General features: G+C 35.9%; 1 protein-coding gene and 1 long non-coding RNA gene across 2 annotated transcripts; both read left to right on the top strand.

The window, feature by feature from the left end:
• Positions 1-3,946: 3,946 nt before the first annotated feature.
• On the top strand, positions 3,947-16,328 carry LOC126819379 (programmed cell death protein 6). The gene is made up of 7 exons (XM_050547392.1): positions 3,947-4,120; positions 6,863-7,300; positions 8,479-8,606; positions 11,173-11,247; positions 12,886-12,960; positions 14,014-14,182; positions 14,718-16,328. The coding sequence occupies exons 1-7, from the start codon at positions 4,091-4,093 to the stop codon at positions 14,757-14,759; spliced, it is 957 nt and encodes a 318-aa protein (XP_050403349.1). The 5' UTR covers positions 3,947-4,090; the 3' UTR covers positions 14,760-16,328.
• Positions 16,329-17,645: 1,317 nt separating this feature from the next.
• Positions 17,646-18,557, top strand: LOC126819400 (uncharacterized). The gene is made up of 2 exons (XR_007679609.2): positions 17,646-18,112; positions 18,176-18,557. It is a non-coding gene; the product is annotated as an uncharacterized LOC126819400 (long non-coding RNA).
• Positions 18,558-19,166: the final 609 nt, after the last annotated feature.

Genomic DNA, 19,166 nt, shown 5'->3' with positions numbered 1-19,166 from the left:
ATACATACGTCACATTGGTCCTTTCTGGGAACAAATACAGAGTATCTAGATTCGTTAAAAATGCGATGAAAAATTGGGTAGCTTAGGGCATGGGTATCTTTTGCTTTAGCAGATTTTACATACTCCTGGTAGATATTTATAACTGAAGTACCAGGCTCCAGAAACCTTTAGTCCGCATAGGCAGCCCTACAATAGTGAGGTTCTACTGTCGAAAGTGATGACAGAAACTGATAAAGAAATTCTAGATCAAATTCTTTAGCTTTATTTCTTGTTACGCGTGTTGGTTTCTCTACCAATTCTATGCCTAAGCCCAATTTGAAAGTGTTCTATCTGATACCCCTAACGTGGAGGAGAACATCTGCTTACATACCTGATACGATTTACCAGCATGTGGAAGATGATACGTCCACGAAAAATTTCTTCTTGGACCGACTTCCGTTTTCTTCTGTTTAATATCAACTCGTTTTATCAAAGCTGAAACAAAAACTTGACGCTTCTCGTGCAGTTACGCAACTCAACCCAAAACTTAGTAAATATATCTCTTCTCATATTTTCTGAACATCCTCTTTTCCTAGATTTCTTACAGAATGCCGAATTGCATTTCATTCCGATCTTTCTCTCACCCATAAATAAACCTTTCTTTGTCTGATATTCAAGTTCTTTGACTCTCCTAATCTTATCTTTATTTCTTTTCCATTTACTTTCATCTTTCTTTTGATATTTTTTCTTTCTTTCCCTTGGCTTAGTGCCGTCTGATCGGTTTTATATTTTCATTTCTATCTTCTAATATATTTTCATTTCTATCTTCTAATATATTTTCATTTTTATTTCTATCTTCTAATATATACTCAGCCAAATTAAAAACTTGACACTGATGAATTTCAACAAAAAAATTTTTCTGGTACGTCAAATAAATTTTAAAGTGTTTCTAACGATAGTAAGTAGTAAGAAGCCTTTAATTTCATAAAATTGTAAATCCACGTGGATCACGTGACTTTTGGGCATATAAATATGAAAAACCTGAAAAACAACACGTGCAAACACAAACTCGTGAGAACAATCGATGCAAGTTTGCTTAAACTGAACACGCACACGTAACTTGAACTGGAAAAACAAATTAAAATTGTCATTTTCATCTTTGTTAGAAAATGCCGCGCCTTTCAAATGTAGAACGTCTACGTGCTATAGGTAGGCTCTATGCTGGTCAGTCTGCGGTCACTGTTGCAAGAGCCTTTATTTGTACACGCCAGACAATAATTAATCTTAGAATGACAGTGCTTCAAACTGGAACTATTGCCGACCGCCCAAGGGCGGGAGCGCCACGTGTGACGTCACTCCAGGAAGATCAAGCAATACGATTACGTCATCTTAGAAACAGATTTGTCACTGCAACCTCCACAAGTAGAGAGATGTTTGGTGGAAGGGTAACTGCACAAACTGTTCGAAATCATTTGCAGGCTGCTGGTCTTCGAGCTCGGAGGCCCTATAATGGACCAATATTGACACCTCTTCATCGCCGTAACCGACTTGTGTGGGCCACAAGACACATAAGATTTACTCAAAGACAGTGGAATTCGGTTGTCTTTAGTGACGAATCTCGATTCACTTTGAGATTTGCCGATGGCAGGGAACGAGTGTACGGCAGAGGAGGTGAACGTTACGCTCAATTATGCGTCAGAGAAGTTGATCGATTTGGTGGCGGCAGCGTCATGGTTTGGGGTTCTTTTTGTGCACATGGACGTTCTCCGCTTGTTGTTGTCCAAGCGAACTTAAATGCTGTCCAGTACAGAGATCAGATTTTGCAACCTGTTCTTCTTCCGTTTATGCAGAGACATGGGCCTGGACTAACGTTTCAATAAGACAATGCTCGACCCCATACAGCAATTGCTACCCAGAATTTTTAAAGAAATGCCGGTGTCCAAGTCCTGGATTGGCCGTCGCTTAGCCCCGACCTTAATCCTATTGAACACATCTCGGACGAACTGGGTCGACGTGTTCGTCAGCAAGTGAATCCACCACTGACGTTGCAGGACCTTCAACATGCTCTTGCTGAGAAGTGGCGACGTCTTCCTCGGGTAGTGTTTACTAATGTTCTGAGATCCATGAGAAGACGTTGCGTGGCAGTACGAGACGCTAGAGGAGGCCACAACCGTTACTAAACTATGGAAGTATAACGTTGCCAAAAGTCTGAAGATAGACAACGTTTCAAAATACATTTTTCAATGTTTCAAAATACTAATGTCCTAGCGTAAAAATGCAAAGTATACTTTTTAAAATACAAAGTACATTTGTTGAGCTCTTACATTCTAAAGAATGAACCAACTTTTGGCAACGTTATACTTCCATACTAAACACTTTATTCCGATTGTTCTCCAAGTCTGTGAATTTCATTTTGGGGGGTACTGTGACATCACGAACGTTATCAATGTCAAGGACTTTCGGCGAGACGTATTCTTGCTCTCTGTTGATGTCAAGGTCGTCTGTGCACAACATAACACTAAAATAGTTGCCTTAAACCAAATATTAAAAATCTAGTCCCAAAAATCCAGAGTGTCAAGTTTTTAATTTGGCTGAGTATATTTTCATTTCTATCTTCTAATTCTACCCGGTTTAAATCATCTATATTTTCATTGATATCTTCTAATTCTATCTGGTTTAAATCAGCTATATTTTCATTGATATCTTCTAATTCTATCTGGTTTAAATCAGCTATATTTTCATTGATATCTTCTAATTCTATCTGGTTTAAATCATCTATATTTTCACTTCTATCTTCTAATTCTACCCGGTGTAAATCATCTATATTTTCATTTCTATCTTGCTAATTCTACCGTTTAAATTATCTATATACCCGTAGCCATTTCTATCTTTTAAATCATCGGTGTCCGTATTCACATTTCTGTCTTCTAATTTTGTTATGTTTAAATCATCTGTTTCTACTATACTAACAGTTGTATCTAGTTCTTCTGTGTCTGCTAGGGTTTTTTCCAGCAAAGCATATTCGGTTTTAAATTTGTTGTTTGGAAACACTGACATAATGACATCAAAATCTGTTTCATCAGCTGATGAATCTGAAATACAGGAAAAGAGGCATGTATATTTTACTTACGATGAACAAATTGTATAGGATATTTCGTGCGTGTCGGCATGATATAACATGCATCATAATTTTACTTCAAACATAAGACATGTAACGACTTCCTTATATGGATTATGATCATATATACAAAGGAAAATATATTATAGTTTTCTAGGTTTAATAAATTTTAGCATACTTTTTTTTATCAAAACATACCTGATATATCACTTTCTCCTTCGCTAGATCCCTTTTCTAATTGCTTTAAGACATCTGCAGCGGTTAATTTTGTGGATTTCGATGCCATAATTCTATCTTGTGGTTTCCTTTCTAAGGCAGCAGAAATGGCGCAAAGGGGGAGATAACTCTAACCGTCTAGTGCAAAAATTGAAAATTGCCTATGTCATTGTGCATGTTGGGCTTCAGGCAAGTATTGCCTAAGTCACATATTGATTTAGGCAGTTTCAATTTTTCTTCAAAAACATAAAATTTTACAATTTCTGGATAAATTCCTTCAAGTAGTCATTAAAGCTGGTGGCTGTACACCTTTTAAGCCAAAAATATGAGTTTTGAAAAAAAATGACTTGGGCAGTTTTTGCTTTAGCTTGACGATATGTTGACTGTTGCCTCTTGGCTCTTGTGTAGGCGTTTTGATACAACAGTATATGTATATATTTTATAACGATGCCTTTCGTATGGTTGTATTAACAATATATGTAAAATATATACGCCCAAGCTATGACACACAAAAGATGACACTTCATGAATGCTGGGGTTAATAATATAACATGCTTGAATGACAACACCCGAATTTGTCTAATGAAAACGCCCGAATCTCGCCAATTACACTAGAGTAGACTCCCTTTGAAATCTTGTAAAAACAGAACGAAGATCGTGAAGCGATTGTGAAACCTGATTGATTATTTCACAAATATACTTACACACATTACGCCAGCACTTGTGTCATTGTCAGGTGCTTAATTATTAGTTTAGTAATTAATTTAAACAAGTAAGATGTCGTGGGGACAGCAGCCTGGACAATATGTAAGTGCCCACTTTACATTCCACCCATAACTCATTTTTTTGATTTTACATTATCATTACCGGTATGCCTAAGTCTTTTTTTTAAAAAAAAAATAAAAAAAAAATAATAGGCTTACCAATATTTGAGAATATAAATGATTTTGTTTGCCAAGTGACATTTGATTTCCAACATATGATAATTTTACACGGCAACGCCAATTAAGAACAAGTTTATTATTAATATTTGGTGTGTGTGTTAGAAATTGGGATTGGCCCATATGGGGTCAGAATAAAAAAGTTAGGTTTTGAGTTTGTTTCAGCAAAAAAGTTCACCTGACACTCTTAATGTAATCTGATGTTCGGGTTAGATAAAATATTACACTTTGGAAAAATAGATTTAATTTTAAAATTGAAAGTCCTAATTGAAATACAGATCTATATTTCATTTCGTTTTTTTATACTTTCGATGGCCTCTGCTACATGAAGATCTGACAAGTTATAGCGATAGGTCAAGTCAGGGGTCAAAAGACCGAATCATGACCCTTTTGACGTCAGACATTTGATTAACCAATCAGCATTGATGTTACTAGTGGATTACCCACAGTTCCGTGAAAAATACGCCTAAAGCTCGCCGTAACAGACCGTTTCATTGGCTTATCCCTGACACCATTCAGAACACGAGTTAAATAACATCTCTTCCAGATCCAAGTGTAGTAAAGACAAGTAAAACAAAATTTTGAACTATAAAAACGAAACGAAATAGGATCTGTGTTTTAACCAGATTGGGTTGTACCGTACTATAAGGCCGCGGTTAATTAATTGTTTGTTTCTCATGACCCCCCGCATGTCCGTTTTCATCCGTAATAATTACGCACTTACATAATTATTTGGTCAAATTTAGTGAGATCCAAAATTTGTCCTTTATAACTATATTTGTTTTCCTTTAAATATGAACAATGAATTGACGCATTAAAATTCACAATTTATCAATGAACACGACACCTTAGGTGATAAGTAAAGTACAGGCTAGCATGTGAAAAAATATACGGAGTCTATCCGCAAAACAGAAGTGATAAAGCCGTATCATATCTGTCATCCATATCAAGGAATGGTACATGTAGCTACAATATTCACCAAATACCACATATATACTCTATAAGGCACTTGTCATTTGTAATAAAATTCACAGATAGATATAAATGTCTTGTAATTCCTGTTAAATTATTTTATTTACTGACTAGCAACGGTCCCAGAACTGCCGCCATGAGATAGCCTCGATCATGAGACACTGACTGTTGACACTGCTTCACGCCTTTCACGGTATTTTATTAACAACACTATATAACCAGTCTTAAAAGGACACAGAGATACAAATAAATGTAAACAGTTTGATTAAGATAGACAAAATAATAAAAGTATTTATATTATCATGATGCCATGTGCCGATGATGGGTTCAAAGTTGACAACAATTAATATACGGGCTATTGCCATGGCATTATTGGTACTATCTCCCCTCAGGGCTAGAGGAACGACCAGGTGTGTAATAAATTCTTTGACTGACTTGTTAAATAATCTAACTTATTTTGTATTTAAAAATCCAAGGGTACGCTTTTAATTATTTATGTCAGAAAAAATCATCAACCAGTTTGGAACAGATCATTTTGTAACTGGTCAAAGTAGGGAAGGATAAAGAAATGAAATGCCAAGAATAAATGAATTAACGAACCGTTAACTTAGAAGCATATCACTAATAATTTAAACTTATTTATTATGATCAAGTCTTCCGATGCCCAGCTATATTGTGCAACAGATATTTTAATCTATAAATATTTAATAAATGTGAATAAATCGTGGACACTGGTTACCGTTGGGTTTTCAACGACCAAGTAACTGACATTAGTTATTGCTGAAATAGAAACAGCATTAAACTAAAAAAATTAAATTTCATCTCAATAATTAATAATTAACGCATGTAGCATGTATATTTCACAAACTCAGGTCATGAGAAACTGACAATTAATTAACCGCGGCCTAAGTATAAATAGTACATTATAGATTCTAGTATGATTCTGATGAAACAAGCACTAAAACCTGTATTTTATTTGATTATTTACCTCAAACTTGAACAAGATTTATAACATCTTTTTGCTTTTAATTTAAAAAGTGTAGTGAATTCAGTACTGGTACTATATAGTGTTTCCCTAATCACAGGGGTGTGTGTGTGTTTGGAATGGCCGAATGTTTAGCACGTGCACGCTGTACACAAAGTCTGTCATTGAGTCAACTGGCATGGTTTTGATAATCTGGTTGCACGTAACAAGGAGTAGGGTCAGCTGTCCAACCTCATGGGTTTTCTCCGGGTCCTCCGGTTTCCTCCCACTGCTAAAGATTCCTACGCGCAAGTGAATTATTGAAATAAAATTGAACCATATTAGTCCCGAAATGACCTAGTTTGTGTTGAGTGGACATTAAACCCCATTTCTCTCTCTCTCCCCCATTTTAAAATCAGTTCATCTCGGAAGTCGCAGTGCATGGGTAGGTTGTTCAATCATCTAAAAAGATATTGCTCAACATTAGAGTTTTCTTCTTTGGTGACTCTATACTCTGTTATCTATTTGTCGGACAAAAGAATATTTCTCCCAACTGTGGCATTATGGTGTCTGAGCATTGTAATGGTATCAATAATTGGCATACAAAAAAAATGAAGCCACATTGTTCAGTCAGGTAGTCAAAATCCCTAAATCAGTTGTATTTCATTTTAGGGAGGCTATGGAACAGGTTCTGCTAACAGGCCGTCAGGAGGCAATCCTTATGGACAACCAGGAGGTCAGCCTTATGGTCAGGGTCCACAGCAAGGCTATTCCCAGCAACAAGGATATCAACCACAACAGCAGTATGGTCAACCTCAGGGTCAATCATATGGACAGCCTCAAGGACAACAGTATGGACAGCCACCTCAAGGACAGCAATATGGACAGCCACCACGAGGACAACAATATGGACAGCCACCTCAAGGACAGCAATATGGACAGTCACCTCAAGGACAGCAGTATGGACAGCCACCTCAAGGACAGCAGTTCAGACCACCTTATGGGCAGCCACAGGGACAACAGTTTGGTGGATATCAACAGCCTGGTGGATATTCTGCTCCTGCTGCTCCTCCACCAGGAATAAGTCAAGAGTTGTGGGGCTGGTTTCAGGTGATTTATCTTGAATTAGCATATTTCATTATTACGTACACATCATATGAATGAATGAATGAAAATCGGTTTACAGTGTGCTACATTGTATAAGGGACATTTCACCCAGACAGCGGTACAACAGCTTACTCTTATATTAATTTCCAACTGTCATGGCTTCTTTTACTTGCACGTCAAATTGTACACAGGATTTCAGTTTTTAGTCCCATCTGAACGGCTATGTGTTACCCCTTGTCAAGCCCTCTGTATGGCACCACTGATGAGGGGGAACCAGCCAGAAAATTAAGATGAACTTTCTTTGCTATCACCGGGATTGAACATGGGATCCAATGTCTTACTCACTGTGCCATACACAGCTAGAGGAATATTAAGCTCTTGCTGCTCCTCCAGTGACCTCCACCATTTTGGGGCTGATTTCAGGTCATTTATAAATTAACCTATCATATTTTTATGCTCACATCACATCAAGCATAAAATAGTTTTAGCAACTAATTTTTTGCTTGAAATGTTAAATAATTTGTTTCTATATGCCAACATTAATTTAGGCCTACCTTTATATTGATTCTCAACATTTTTGGATAATCACCTGTCGAGTTATGTCCCTTATGTAATGAATTCTTTTTTTTAAGAACCTATCTGTCTGAAGTTTATAGCAGTTGTTTGTCCTAGCTACAGAAAGGGAGCATCCTAATCCTATTGATTTTGAAAGATTTTCAATGATAGACTGCAATTGGAATTGATGTTTTTGAAATGTTTGATAAATCTTTCAGCTCATTACTGCTCAGATGACCTAGCTGCTGGTGGGCGTATGTTTAGTTGACTGACAACCTATATTTTATATGGGGGTCACAGTGGCTAAGTGGGTAAGAAGCTGGCTCGCTATCCTGGAGGTCGTGTGTTCGATCCCTGCATTCGCCGAAAAAATTCATCCTTATTTTCCGATGGGACAAAAAACCAAGATCCTGTGTAAACATTGGCGTGCACGTAAAAGATCCCTTGACAGTTGGAATTCGATATAAGAGTAGGCTGTAGTGCCGCTGTCCGGGCAAAATTTCCCGCATAGCACACTGTATGGCGTATGCCCGTCTTCATTAGACCATTTTCGGAGCACAACAGTAGGACGTTAAACTCCATTTCATTTCATATATTTTATATGATTATTGAAATTCTTATTTCAGGCAGTTGATCAAGATAATTCTAATAAAATAACTGCTGAAGAATTACAGCGAGCCTTAATGAATGGCAACTGGTCCCCATTTAATCCTGAAACCTGTCGATTAATGATTGGTATGTTTGATAGAGACAGGTTAGTAACATATTTGTATCTTGAGTCGGAAATGAAATAAAATGGGATTTAACATCCTACAGTTCTGAAGACGGGCAATACAGTGTGCTACGAGGGAAATTTTGCACGGATAGCGGCACTACAGCCCACTGTCAAGAGTTTTTTATGTGTACACACAGGTGTTGACTCACTAAGGCCGTGTTGAATTGATTCCTTGTTTCCCCTGCCACCACTCTGGCAATCATTTGCGGTAAACACAACACAAAGTAGGTTTCAAAACACAAAGTTGTCTAGCATAATATCTATAGTCCGGGGATTGTGTACCCTTTTTTAATATTATAAATAATCTACTTATATTATTGGTTAGAAAGAAAACACAGATAATATTTAATTGAATAAATTTAATAACAAACTAAAATTTAGTAACAAGTAGCTTCTTGTTTAACTTTTTAAAATATGAAATAACCATATTTTGATATAAATTTTCCGTATTCTTGTGTTACAATACAATAGAAACATTTCAATTAGATGAAATTTGATTTCCTTGTTGAGTTATAGACGGTTTCGACAATATCATTGAACGTGAAAGAGCTGCGAATACCCACCAGAAAGCTGTCGAGATAGGTAAATTCGCGTACCGGTCGACCTAATTTATTGATCTTCAAGGAAATTATAGTGGTCCCGTTCGTTCATTACTGGAGTTAAACGAACGGGACCACTGTTATTTCCTTGAAGATCAATAAATTAGCGGTACACGAATTTACCTATGTCCCGGCATAGCTCGTCATTTTGTAAGGTGTGCGTAATTTAGTACAAAAGATATGATTGGACAATGCATGAATAATAATGACGTGTTATAATTTTAGCCAATGAAAAAATTGATTATTCAGGTTCGCGATTGAATATTAGCGACTGTCTTACAGTTTATAATATGCTTTCTTATTAGCCGAAATGACTGCTACACGCGCCATTTTGCGGAATTCATCCAATCAAATACAGTGTAACTTATTCCATGGTATGTGGGCCCCTACATGTGTGTTATCAACATCTTTAGTTCTTAACGAGGAATAAACAACGATATTTGACTTCTGATGTTTAGTAGAGTTTTATTTAGATGTTATTAACATAATTTTTTGAATATTTTTTTTTGTGTTAAAAACGTAAGCGCACGATTTTCGGGGTCCTCTAGCTAAGCGCGCAGGCGAGGAGAAACAAGGAATCAATTCAACATGGCCTAACCAGGAGATTCTTAATTGGTTCGACCCTGGTGTGGGCCCAGAGAATTTCTTTTGAACTAAAAATAATAAGATCTCATTCTATAGCTTTTCTTGTAAACCATATTGTGTATATCTTCACTGTACTCTGGTTGTCATACTTTACTTGATAAAGATGAGAGAATTGTCATTGTAATGTCGCCAGAAATAAACTTTTAAAGCATTATGGAGGACTAAGTTTAGATAATGAGCTGACAATTCTGAATTAAAGGGGCATTAGGTAAGATTAGATAAAGGGCTGTCAGTTCTCGCTATCATAGTTAAAAAATAGATAATGTAAAAGGAATATGCTGAAAATTTCAGTCAAATTACTTGACTCTGAGCCAAGAAATATTCATTTCAGTAACACTGTAACCTTGATTGTCATTGTTACCATTGTTGCGATAATAAACATTGTCCATTTTTACAGTTAATCATCTACCACTGTTGAACCACAAATCGTATTCAAATCTGTTTCAAATTGGGCCCATCAGATGGCATCAAGAGCTAGTTATGGTCTTGTCATGTTAATAATGTCTAATTAAAGATACATTACGGGAGATTAGATAAAGAGCTGGTAGTTCTCACTATAATAGTTAAAAACTAGATAATGTAAAGGGAATTTGCTAAAAATATGTCAGCCAAATTGATCCATCCTGAACCAAGTATTTAGGGATTCACTTTTGGACCTAGCCTCGATCGTCATTACTAAATTTGATATGATAAAAAAAAAGTCTTATCCATTTTTTATTTAATCAGAACCAGCGGACCGGGTTCTAATCCAGTAAATATCACAGGCTAGCGATGTCATCATGGTCTGGATAAATTAATTAATGTCTAATTAATAATTTAGATAACATTTCAGGCCTAAAGAGAGATCTGCAATTGACAGATTTAGCTCTTGCATAATGTATGTTTAATAGTTCATATAACATTTGGGGGGTTGGATGGCTAAATGGTTATCATAAAGTCTGTCATTGAGTCGACTGGCGTGGTTTCGAATCCCCAGTTGTACGTGGCAAGGAGTAGGGTCGCCTGTCCAACCTCGTGGGTTTTCTCCAGGACCTCCGGTTTCCTCCCACTGCTAAAGACCCCTACGCGCAAGCGAATTATGTAAATAAAATTAAACCATATGTTGGTCCCGAAATGACCTAGTTTGTGTCGAGTGGACGTTAAACCCCATTTCTCTCTCTCTCTCTCTCTCTCTCTCTATCTCTCTCTCATATAACATTGAAGACCTAAAGCAAGACCTGTAATCAACATATTTAGCTCTTGTTTAAGTATTCCATATAATTGTGTTATGTAAATCAATCTGGTTTTTTTGTTCTATGCAGAAGTGGTACCATAGATGTTCATGAGTTTGCTGCTTTATGGAAATATATCCAGGATTGGAAAGCATGCTTTGATAGGTAAATAAATCTTAAGGATATTTGGTACTTCCCCATTAGACCACTGAATGAATGGCTAACCAGCTTTTAAATAAATATTTTTCTTATAATGAGTAATGAAATAGAGATTTAATGTCCTACTGTTCTACTCTGACTAGTCTAATAAATGCAGACATACGCCATACAGTGTGCTACAAGGGAAAATTTTTTTCCGGGACAGCAGCACTACGGCCTGCTCTTATATTGCATTCTAACTGCCAAGGGATCTTTGATGTGCATGTCAACATGTATACAGGACCTCGGTTTTTCATCCCAACTGAATGACTAGACAGCTCTCCGTGTTAGCCCTCCGTCCTGCACGACCGACAAGGGGAAACCATGCTGGAAAATCCTGATGAACTTTCTCGGCCATTACAGGGATCGAACATGCGACCTCCAGGCTAGCAAGCCACCATTTTACTCATTTAGCCACTGTGGCTTCCTTATAATGAAACTATTTGAAATCAATTGGCTATCATGTGGCTCAGTGATTGAGACGCTGGCTCACTAACCAGGAGATCAGGGGTTCAGTTGGCCAGGATTTTCCAGCTGGGTTTTCCCATGTGAGTTGCACAGGATGTAGGGCCTAGCAAGGGGTGGCGTCTAGTACCTCGCATGGTACAAAAAACAAATGTGGTTCCATATACAGTTTGGCATGCTCGAAAAACAGCTGTCCCGGCAAATGTTCCCTGCATGGTATATGTACCCATCTGTATTAGCCCAATTGGTGCAGAAAAGTTAAACCCCATTTCATTTCAATAAAGAAATCAATTCAGTCCATTATGAAAGTATTTATTTATTATTTTTCTATGTACATATATAAATTGATCCTGTTATCATATGAAAAATGGGGATCACGGTGGCTAAGTGGGTAAGGCGCTGGCTCGCTAGCCTGGAGGTCGGGTGTTCGATCCCTGCATTGGCCGAGAAAGTTCATCCAGATTTTCCGGCGTGGTTCTCCCTTGTCAGTGATGCAGGACGAAGGGGCTGACAAGGACAGCTGTCTAGTCATTCGGATGGGACGAAAAACCGAGGTCCCGTGTACACATTGGCGTGCACGTAAAAGATCCCTTGACAGTTGGAATTCGATATAAGAGTAGGCCGTAGTGCCGCTGTCCGGGCAAAATTTCCCTCATAGCACACTGTATGGCGTATGCCCGTCTTCATTAGCCCAGTTCGGAGCAAAACAGTAGGACGTTAAACCCCATTTCATTTCATTTCATTTCATATGAAAAACTGAAACAGATCCATGTAACATGATGTATACTATTCGTGACCTGGAAATGCTAAGCTTTTTATGCAATATTTATATCTGGTTTAGGAGTCTGACAAGGACACCTGTCTAGTCGTTCGGATGGGACAAAAAACTGAGTACCCGTGTATAGGTTGACGTGCACGTAAAAGATCCCTTGGCAGTTGGAATTCGATACAAGAGTAGGCCATAGTGCTGCTGCCCGGGCAAAATTTCCCTCATATTACACTGTGTGGCATATGCCTGTATTCATTAGCCCAGTTTAGGAGCAGAACAGTAGGACGTTGATTCCCATTTCTTTTCATTTTATTTATATCTAGTTTATTGCTTTATTGGTAAATTTGTAAATGGTAATTTTGATATTATAGGTTTGATACCGACAGATCAGGGAATATTGATGCTGGAGAATTACACAGTGCATTGAGAACATTTGGTTATAATTTGTACGTATCATGTTTTTTTCCTGCTTTGGTCATGTTTAGTTACTTTTATTTCTGCGCAATTGAACGCAATTTATAGAGAGGGTGTAGTGAGCCAAAATTGTGTTTCTGAGACTTGCCCTGTGAATAGTTTTAAACTAAGGAATAAACATGATTAGATCTATTTGATAAGGCCAACTTCAAGTTTGGTCAAAGGTCATGAGATGTAAACTTGGCTAGCACTAATCCTAACCCTGGACCTAGCCCTAATTCTTACTCTAACCCAAACCTACAATCTCGCTAATATCACGTGCCCTAACCTTATTTACATCTCGGCAACCTTTACAAAAATTTAGCTATCTTTAACAAATAGATTTAGCCAACAAATATTTGCAAATTATTGGCATGTCCCTTTCTAACTCTCCCCACCCCTAAACAGGCCAAACCAATCTTCAAACTCTTAATAAATATATAGCCACTGGAGACTCATGAAAATACTGAAACAGTTAGAAATTGCTGTTCCTTAATCCGTCTAAAACTCCCCAAGATATTTGAATAGCTTTCCATATTATATGACCAATTTGAATAAACCACAGTTGTGCATGTGATGAGGCAGGCTAAAGAGCCCTAGTCAGTACATTGTTTCTGGCAGTGCTAATGGTTTAACAAATTACATTAATCTCATTTTCAATAAGGATATTTTGTAAAATTATGATATTATATTATGCAAGAGCTAAATCTTCCTATTGCAGGTCTTTCTTTAGGCCTGAAATGTTGTCTAAATTATTAATTAGACATTAATTAATTTATCCGATTTCCTGTTCAACTTCCATTCATAATTTAATCAAAAATGGATAATCGAGACTATGTTTTTTTATCTTACCGAATTTAGTAATGATGATTGAGTGGATCAATTTGACATAAATTTTCAGCAAATTCTCTTTACATTATCTATTTTTTAACTATTATAGTAAGAACTGCCAACTCTTTATCTAATCTCCCATAATGTATCTTTAAATTTCTTTTATTGTTGAACTATGTCATTCAATACCATTCTACAATATTTTTTATTTTTAGATCTCCTCAGTTTGCTAATGTTGTTGTGATGAAGTTTGACAGAAGAGGACAAAGAAATATCAATTTTGATGACTTTATACAAGCTTGTGTTTCATTAAAATCACTTACAGACAAATTTCGTGCCAAAGATACACAACAATCTGGGAACATTAGAATTAGTTATGAAGATGTAAGTACTGGTACGATACTAAAAATTGTACAGCACAGTGGACACTTCCGACTTGACCCCCCCCCCCCCCCACCCCGATCCTTTCACTTGATTTGATATTTGTTCTTTATTTCTTGCAATGTCTTGTTGGGTTTGTTGGCATGTAGTGCGGTCTTCCTTCACTCTAGGTTAGCGACAATGTCATACTCACTGAGCCACTGTGGCTTCCTTCTTATAAATAAACCTGAACCCATCATTTTTTGTCTAAGCAGATATGCTGGATTACAGAAGACAGAAATTTAGTTTTCTATGCTTTAAAAAGCATTAACGACTATAGCATCATATCAGGACATTCCTATGAGAGGGTTTGCATAATTTGAAACAAACTACTCAATCCATCACCGTGTACACATTTTAAATGCAGAAAAAAAAATCCTTGGTCGACATACCTTACTCAAATGTTGGTCAGTGCATGGATTTTTGATTATTGAATAAATCTTAGTTTATTTTAGTAGAGGCCAAATATTGTTTGATTTTATTATTATTATTATTTCAGTTCTTGGAAATGGTTTTAGACAACACATTGGTGAAAGTGTAGGATCAATTCAAGTCTTCCTTTTTTATATTGTATTATGGAGGGTTTTGACATTCCAGTTAATGTCTTATTTTATATGATTAGATATTTGGTGCACAAAAGACTGGTGAATATTTGTGGATATTATTTACTATGTCTGTATAATCATCATCGTATTAGTTAGTGTATTCATATTTACAATAAGGATGTGACATGAAATAATGATAATAAATAGCAAACTAGGGTTGTTTTTAGGGTTCCAAATTCCAATGCCCAAAGATCAAGAAACTTGTATTTTCTCAATTTAAGTTTTAATTAAATTTGAAATTACCCCTTGAGGTTAAAATTGTGAACCTAGGTCAAAATATATGTTGCATGTTACAGCTATTGTATTTAAAGGGGCAATAACACTCTTGCTGGCTTGAAAGCTCCAGAAAATAAATAATATCTCTATCTAAGTACTAGATGTTTAAGTGTCCTACCTGTTGTGTAAATTATCCATTACATCCTATTTTATTGGTCCAGAGGGTTCGAAAATATTTTTAAATCAAAGTTTCATTTGAAAAGGTTTACGTTAGACGTTTCAAACCATTATGTTGAATTTTTCAAAATTTTTAAATAAGGTGTGTTAAGATGAAATTTGTATCATCTATTAATTGAAATATTCTAAAATAGTACAATTTGTTGACCAGAATAAAGATTGGGACATATTATTCAGTTACAACAAGAGTAGTATTGAGCCTTTAAGGTCTAAGGGTTAAAAATGTATTTTCTCGATTTAAGTTTTAATCAAATTTGAAATTACCTGTTGAGGTAAAAATTGTGAACCTAGGTCAAAATATATGTTGCATGTTGCAGCTATTGTATTTAAGGTCTAAGGGTTAAAAATGTATTTTCTCAATTTAAGTTTTAATCAAATTTGAAATTACTGCTTGAGGTGAAAATTGTGAACCTAGGTCAAAATATATGTTGCGATTATTGTAGTCCAAGAGTTAAAAAAAGTGAGTAATTGTTAGGTTAAGAAAACAAGAGATGTATGATTTGAACCTAATATTTGAAACTGACATCCTGGTGATCAAGACGGTACGCAAAAGGAAGCAAAAAGTAAACAAAACTAATTCTGTGGAATTAATAAAGATTATGTCGCAAATTCTAATACTTAATGCTAGGTTCCGACTGTCGTGTGATGCTTTAAGATAAGCTTGTCCATGATCTGGTATGTGCTGACACTGTCGCATACATTTCAATAGGATCAACACAATTGCTACGACTGATCTCAATATACCTTAAGACCTGATAGGATCACCACGTTTACTCCACGATTTCAATTGTAGCACGGATCGTGATAGTGAAAATCTACCATAAGATAAATTTGTATGTAATATGTGATAAGACCTGAAAGGATTACAAAGATTACTCCACAATTTCAATGGTGTAGTGATAGTGGAAACCTAGCATAAGATAAATTTATGTCATGACAATAATAAATATATGTGTAGAGAGATTTTTGGCAGCTTTAAGAGTGTGCTCTATATATTTACCAGCTTATATTTGTACAAAATATATGGAAATATTAAAAAATGTTACGAATTAGTGTTGTGTTGTAGAATATTGTATATTAAGCCATTATAACTAATAGACAATACTGAAAGACTGCATTATTCAGTTGTAATTGATACTGAAAGACTGCATTATTTAGTTGTAATTGATACTGAAAGACTGAATTATTCACTTGTAATTGACACTGTAAGACTGCATCATTCAGTTGTAATTGATATTGAAAGACTGTATCATTCAGTTGTAATTGATACTGAAAGACTGCATTATTTAGTTGTAATTGATACTGAAAGACTGCACTATTCAGTTGTAATTGATATAGAAAGACTGCATCATTCATTTGTAATTGATACTGAAAGACAGCATCGTTCAGTTGTAATTGATTCTGAAAGACTGCATCATTCAGTTGTAATAGATACTGAAAGACTGCATTATTCAGTTGGAAATGCTGGAATAAATTATTGCTTAGCTTTTAATTATTGCTTTCTGAAACTTTAAAAATCTTATAAAAACTGCATTATTCAAGTGTAAATGCTGTATTGAATTTATTTTTTGGGTTCTGAAAATTTGATAAAGTTATGGTATCTTGTTGTTTAAAAGGACCAAAATGTTAAGCTTATTTTGCATCATTACTGTTGTGAAGTTTTTATTCTTACAATGTAAGAGATTGACTTTGTACCTTTCCTTTATTGTTTTTTGGATGGCCGAATGAATAATGTGTGTGCGTTTGATCAGGTCTGTTTTGATTCCATCCTTGTACGTGACAAGGAGTAGGGTTACCTGTCTGCAGGTTCTCTTGTTTCCTTCCACTGCTAAAGACCCCTACACACAATTATTGAAACAAAATGAAACCATATATTAGTCCCGAAATGACCTAGATTTGTGGAGTGAACATTAAACCCCATTTCTCTCTCTCTTATTGTGCTTTCACATGTTACAATTTCTCATTATCGATTTACAAATTGTTTCTTAAATATTTCTTTTACATGTTAGAATGAGAGAGAGAGAGATCACACAAGCTATGTCATTTTAGGGGCACCTGTCCAACCTCGTGGGTTTTCTCCGGGTCCTCCGGTTTCCTCCCACTGCTAAAGACCCCTACGTGCAAGCGAATTATTGAAATAAAATTAAACCATATGTTAGTCCCGAAATGACCTAGTTTGTGTCGAGTGGACATTAAACCCCATTTCTCTCTCATTTTAGGGATATTTAGTAGTGGTAGGAAACTGGAGGGCAGGTTATTCTACTTGTTATGTACAAGCTTGAGATTCCAACTGTTCCACTTGATTCAATGACAGACCTTATGATTTAAAGCACACTTATCTCACCCTCCTCCCCCCCCCCCCCCCCCCCCCCCCCCCCCCCGTAGTTAATGGGATTGTTCCCAATCTGATTAAAAACACAGATCTTATTTCGTCTCTTTTTTTGTATAGTTCAAAATTTCCTTTTATATGTCTTTACTACACTAGGATCTGGAAGAGTTGTTATATAACCCGCTTCTGGATGATGATGTGAGGGATTAGCTAATGAAACAGTCTGTTGCAGTGAGTTCTTGGTGTGCGATGCATGCAACTGTGGGTATCCTACTAGATACATCAACGCTGATTGGTTAATCAAATGTCTGACGTCATAGGTCAAAAGTCGCCTGCATGACCCCTAACGCAACCTCCCACTACAACTGGTCAGATCTTCATGTAGTAGAGGCCATAGAAAGTATTAAAAAAAGACAAGTAAAATGAAATTTTGAAATATAAAAACAAAACGAAATAGGATCTGTGTTTTAATCAGCTTGTTTTATAATAAAATAGATAAATATAAAGGTCCTGTATCAAATATTATATTCTGCTTGTATACTTGTTTATATAAAATAGATAAATATAAAGGTCCTGTATCAAATATTATATTTTGTTTGTATACTTGTTTACTGTGTGTACCTGTATATTTTCACATAACATAACAGATATTGTAAATGTATTTATTGTATAATTTTATATATAAAATATAAATATACAGAGATACTTATAACACATTTGTTACTATTAGTATGGTTCTACATATTTTACAGTAGTTATTTATAGCCGATATTTAATATCTAGATGATTCTGCTATTAATGGACTCCAGAACAATTTGCTCAAATTGATGTGACTTGATTTACAAAAATGTATATCTTTTAGCTTCAAATCAGAAGTGTTTTTTTTTATAATAATTCTTGATTAACCATGAAAGATAATACATTTATAATAAATAATAAATATAATAAATCATGCTTTGTTGAAAATTAAGGGGTCAAGGTCATTATGCAATGGAGATAGAAAAAGAAATGAAATAAAATGGGGTTTAACATCCTACTGTTCTGCTCCTATTCTAGAGAGAAAAAGAAATAGAGTTTATAATCGTGCACTTAACACAGACTAGTTCATTTCGGGACTAACACATGGTTCAATTTTATTCCAATATTTCGCTTGTGTGTTGGAGTCTTTAGCAGTCGAGGTAAATCTGAAGACCCGTAGAAAACCCACGAGGTTGGACAGGCGATCAACGTCCTACTGTTCTGCACCGACTGGGATAATTTATAGTTTGTTGGAAGAATGAATACCACTTCAGTATGTCCTTTGATAAATCTATTCTCAAAGCTGCTATATCAATACTGGGTGGTTGGATGACCGAATGGTTAGCGTGTGTGTCTTGCATCATGAGCTCTGTCATTGTGTGAACTGGCGTGGTGTTCGAATCCCCGGTTGTACGTGACAACCTCTGTGTCCCCCGGTTTCATCCCACTGCTAAAGAATAAAATTCTTATTGAAATGAAAATTGAACCATATATTAGTCCAGAAATGACCTATACTAGTTTATGCCCGAGTGGACGTTAAACC

This window comes from Patella vulgata, chromosome 4, assembly GCF_932274485.2.
Source record: "Patella vulgata chromosome 4, xgPatVulg1.2, whole genome shotgun sequence".
Lineage (NCBI taxonomy): Eukaryota > Metazoa > Mollusca > Gastropoda > Patellidae > Patella > Patella vulgata.
This window is presented reverse-complemented; position numbering and strand designations above follow the sequence as displayed.

What these genes read in the sequence shown, in the direction of transcription:
- LOC126819379 (XM_050547392.1), top strand. Translation starts at nt 4,091, where the DNA reads ATGTCGTGGGGACAGCAGCCTGGACAATAT. An exon ending in GGTATGTTTGATAGAGACAG is followed by an intron (nt 8,607 to 11,172) that starts GTTAGTAACATA and finishes TGTTCTATGCAG; the next exon opens with AAGTGGTACCATAGATGTTC. An exon ending in TGGAAAGCATGCTTTGATAG is followed by an intron (nt 11,248 to 12,885) that starts GTAAATAAATCT and finishes TTGATATTATAG; the next exon opens with GTTTGATACCGACAGATCAG.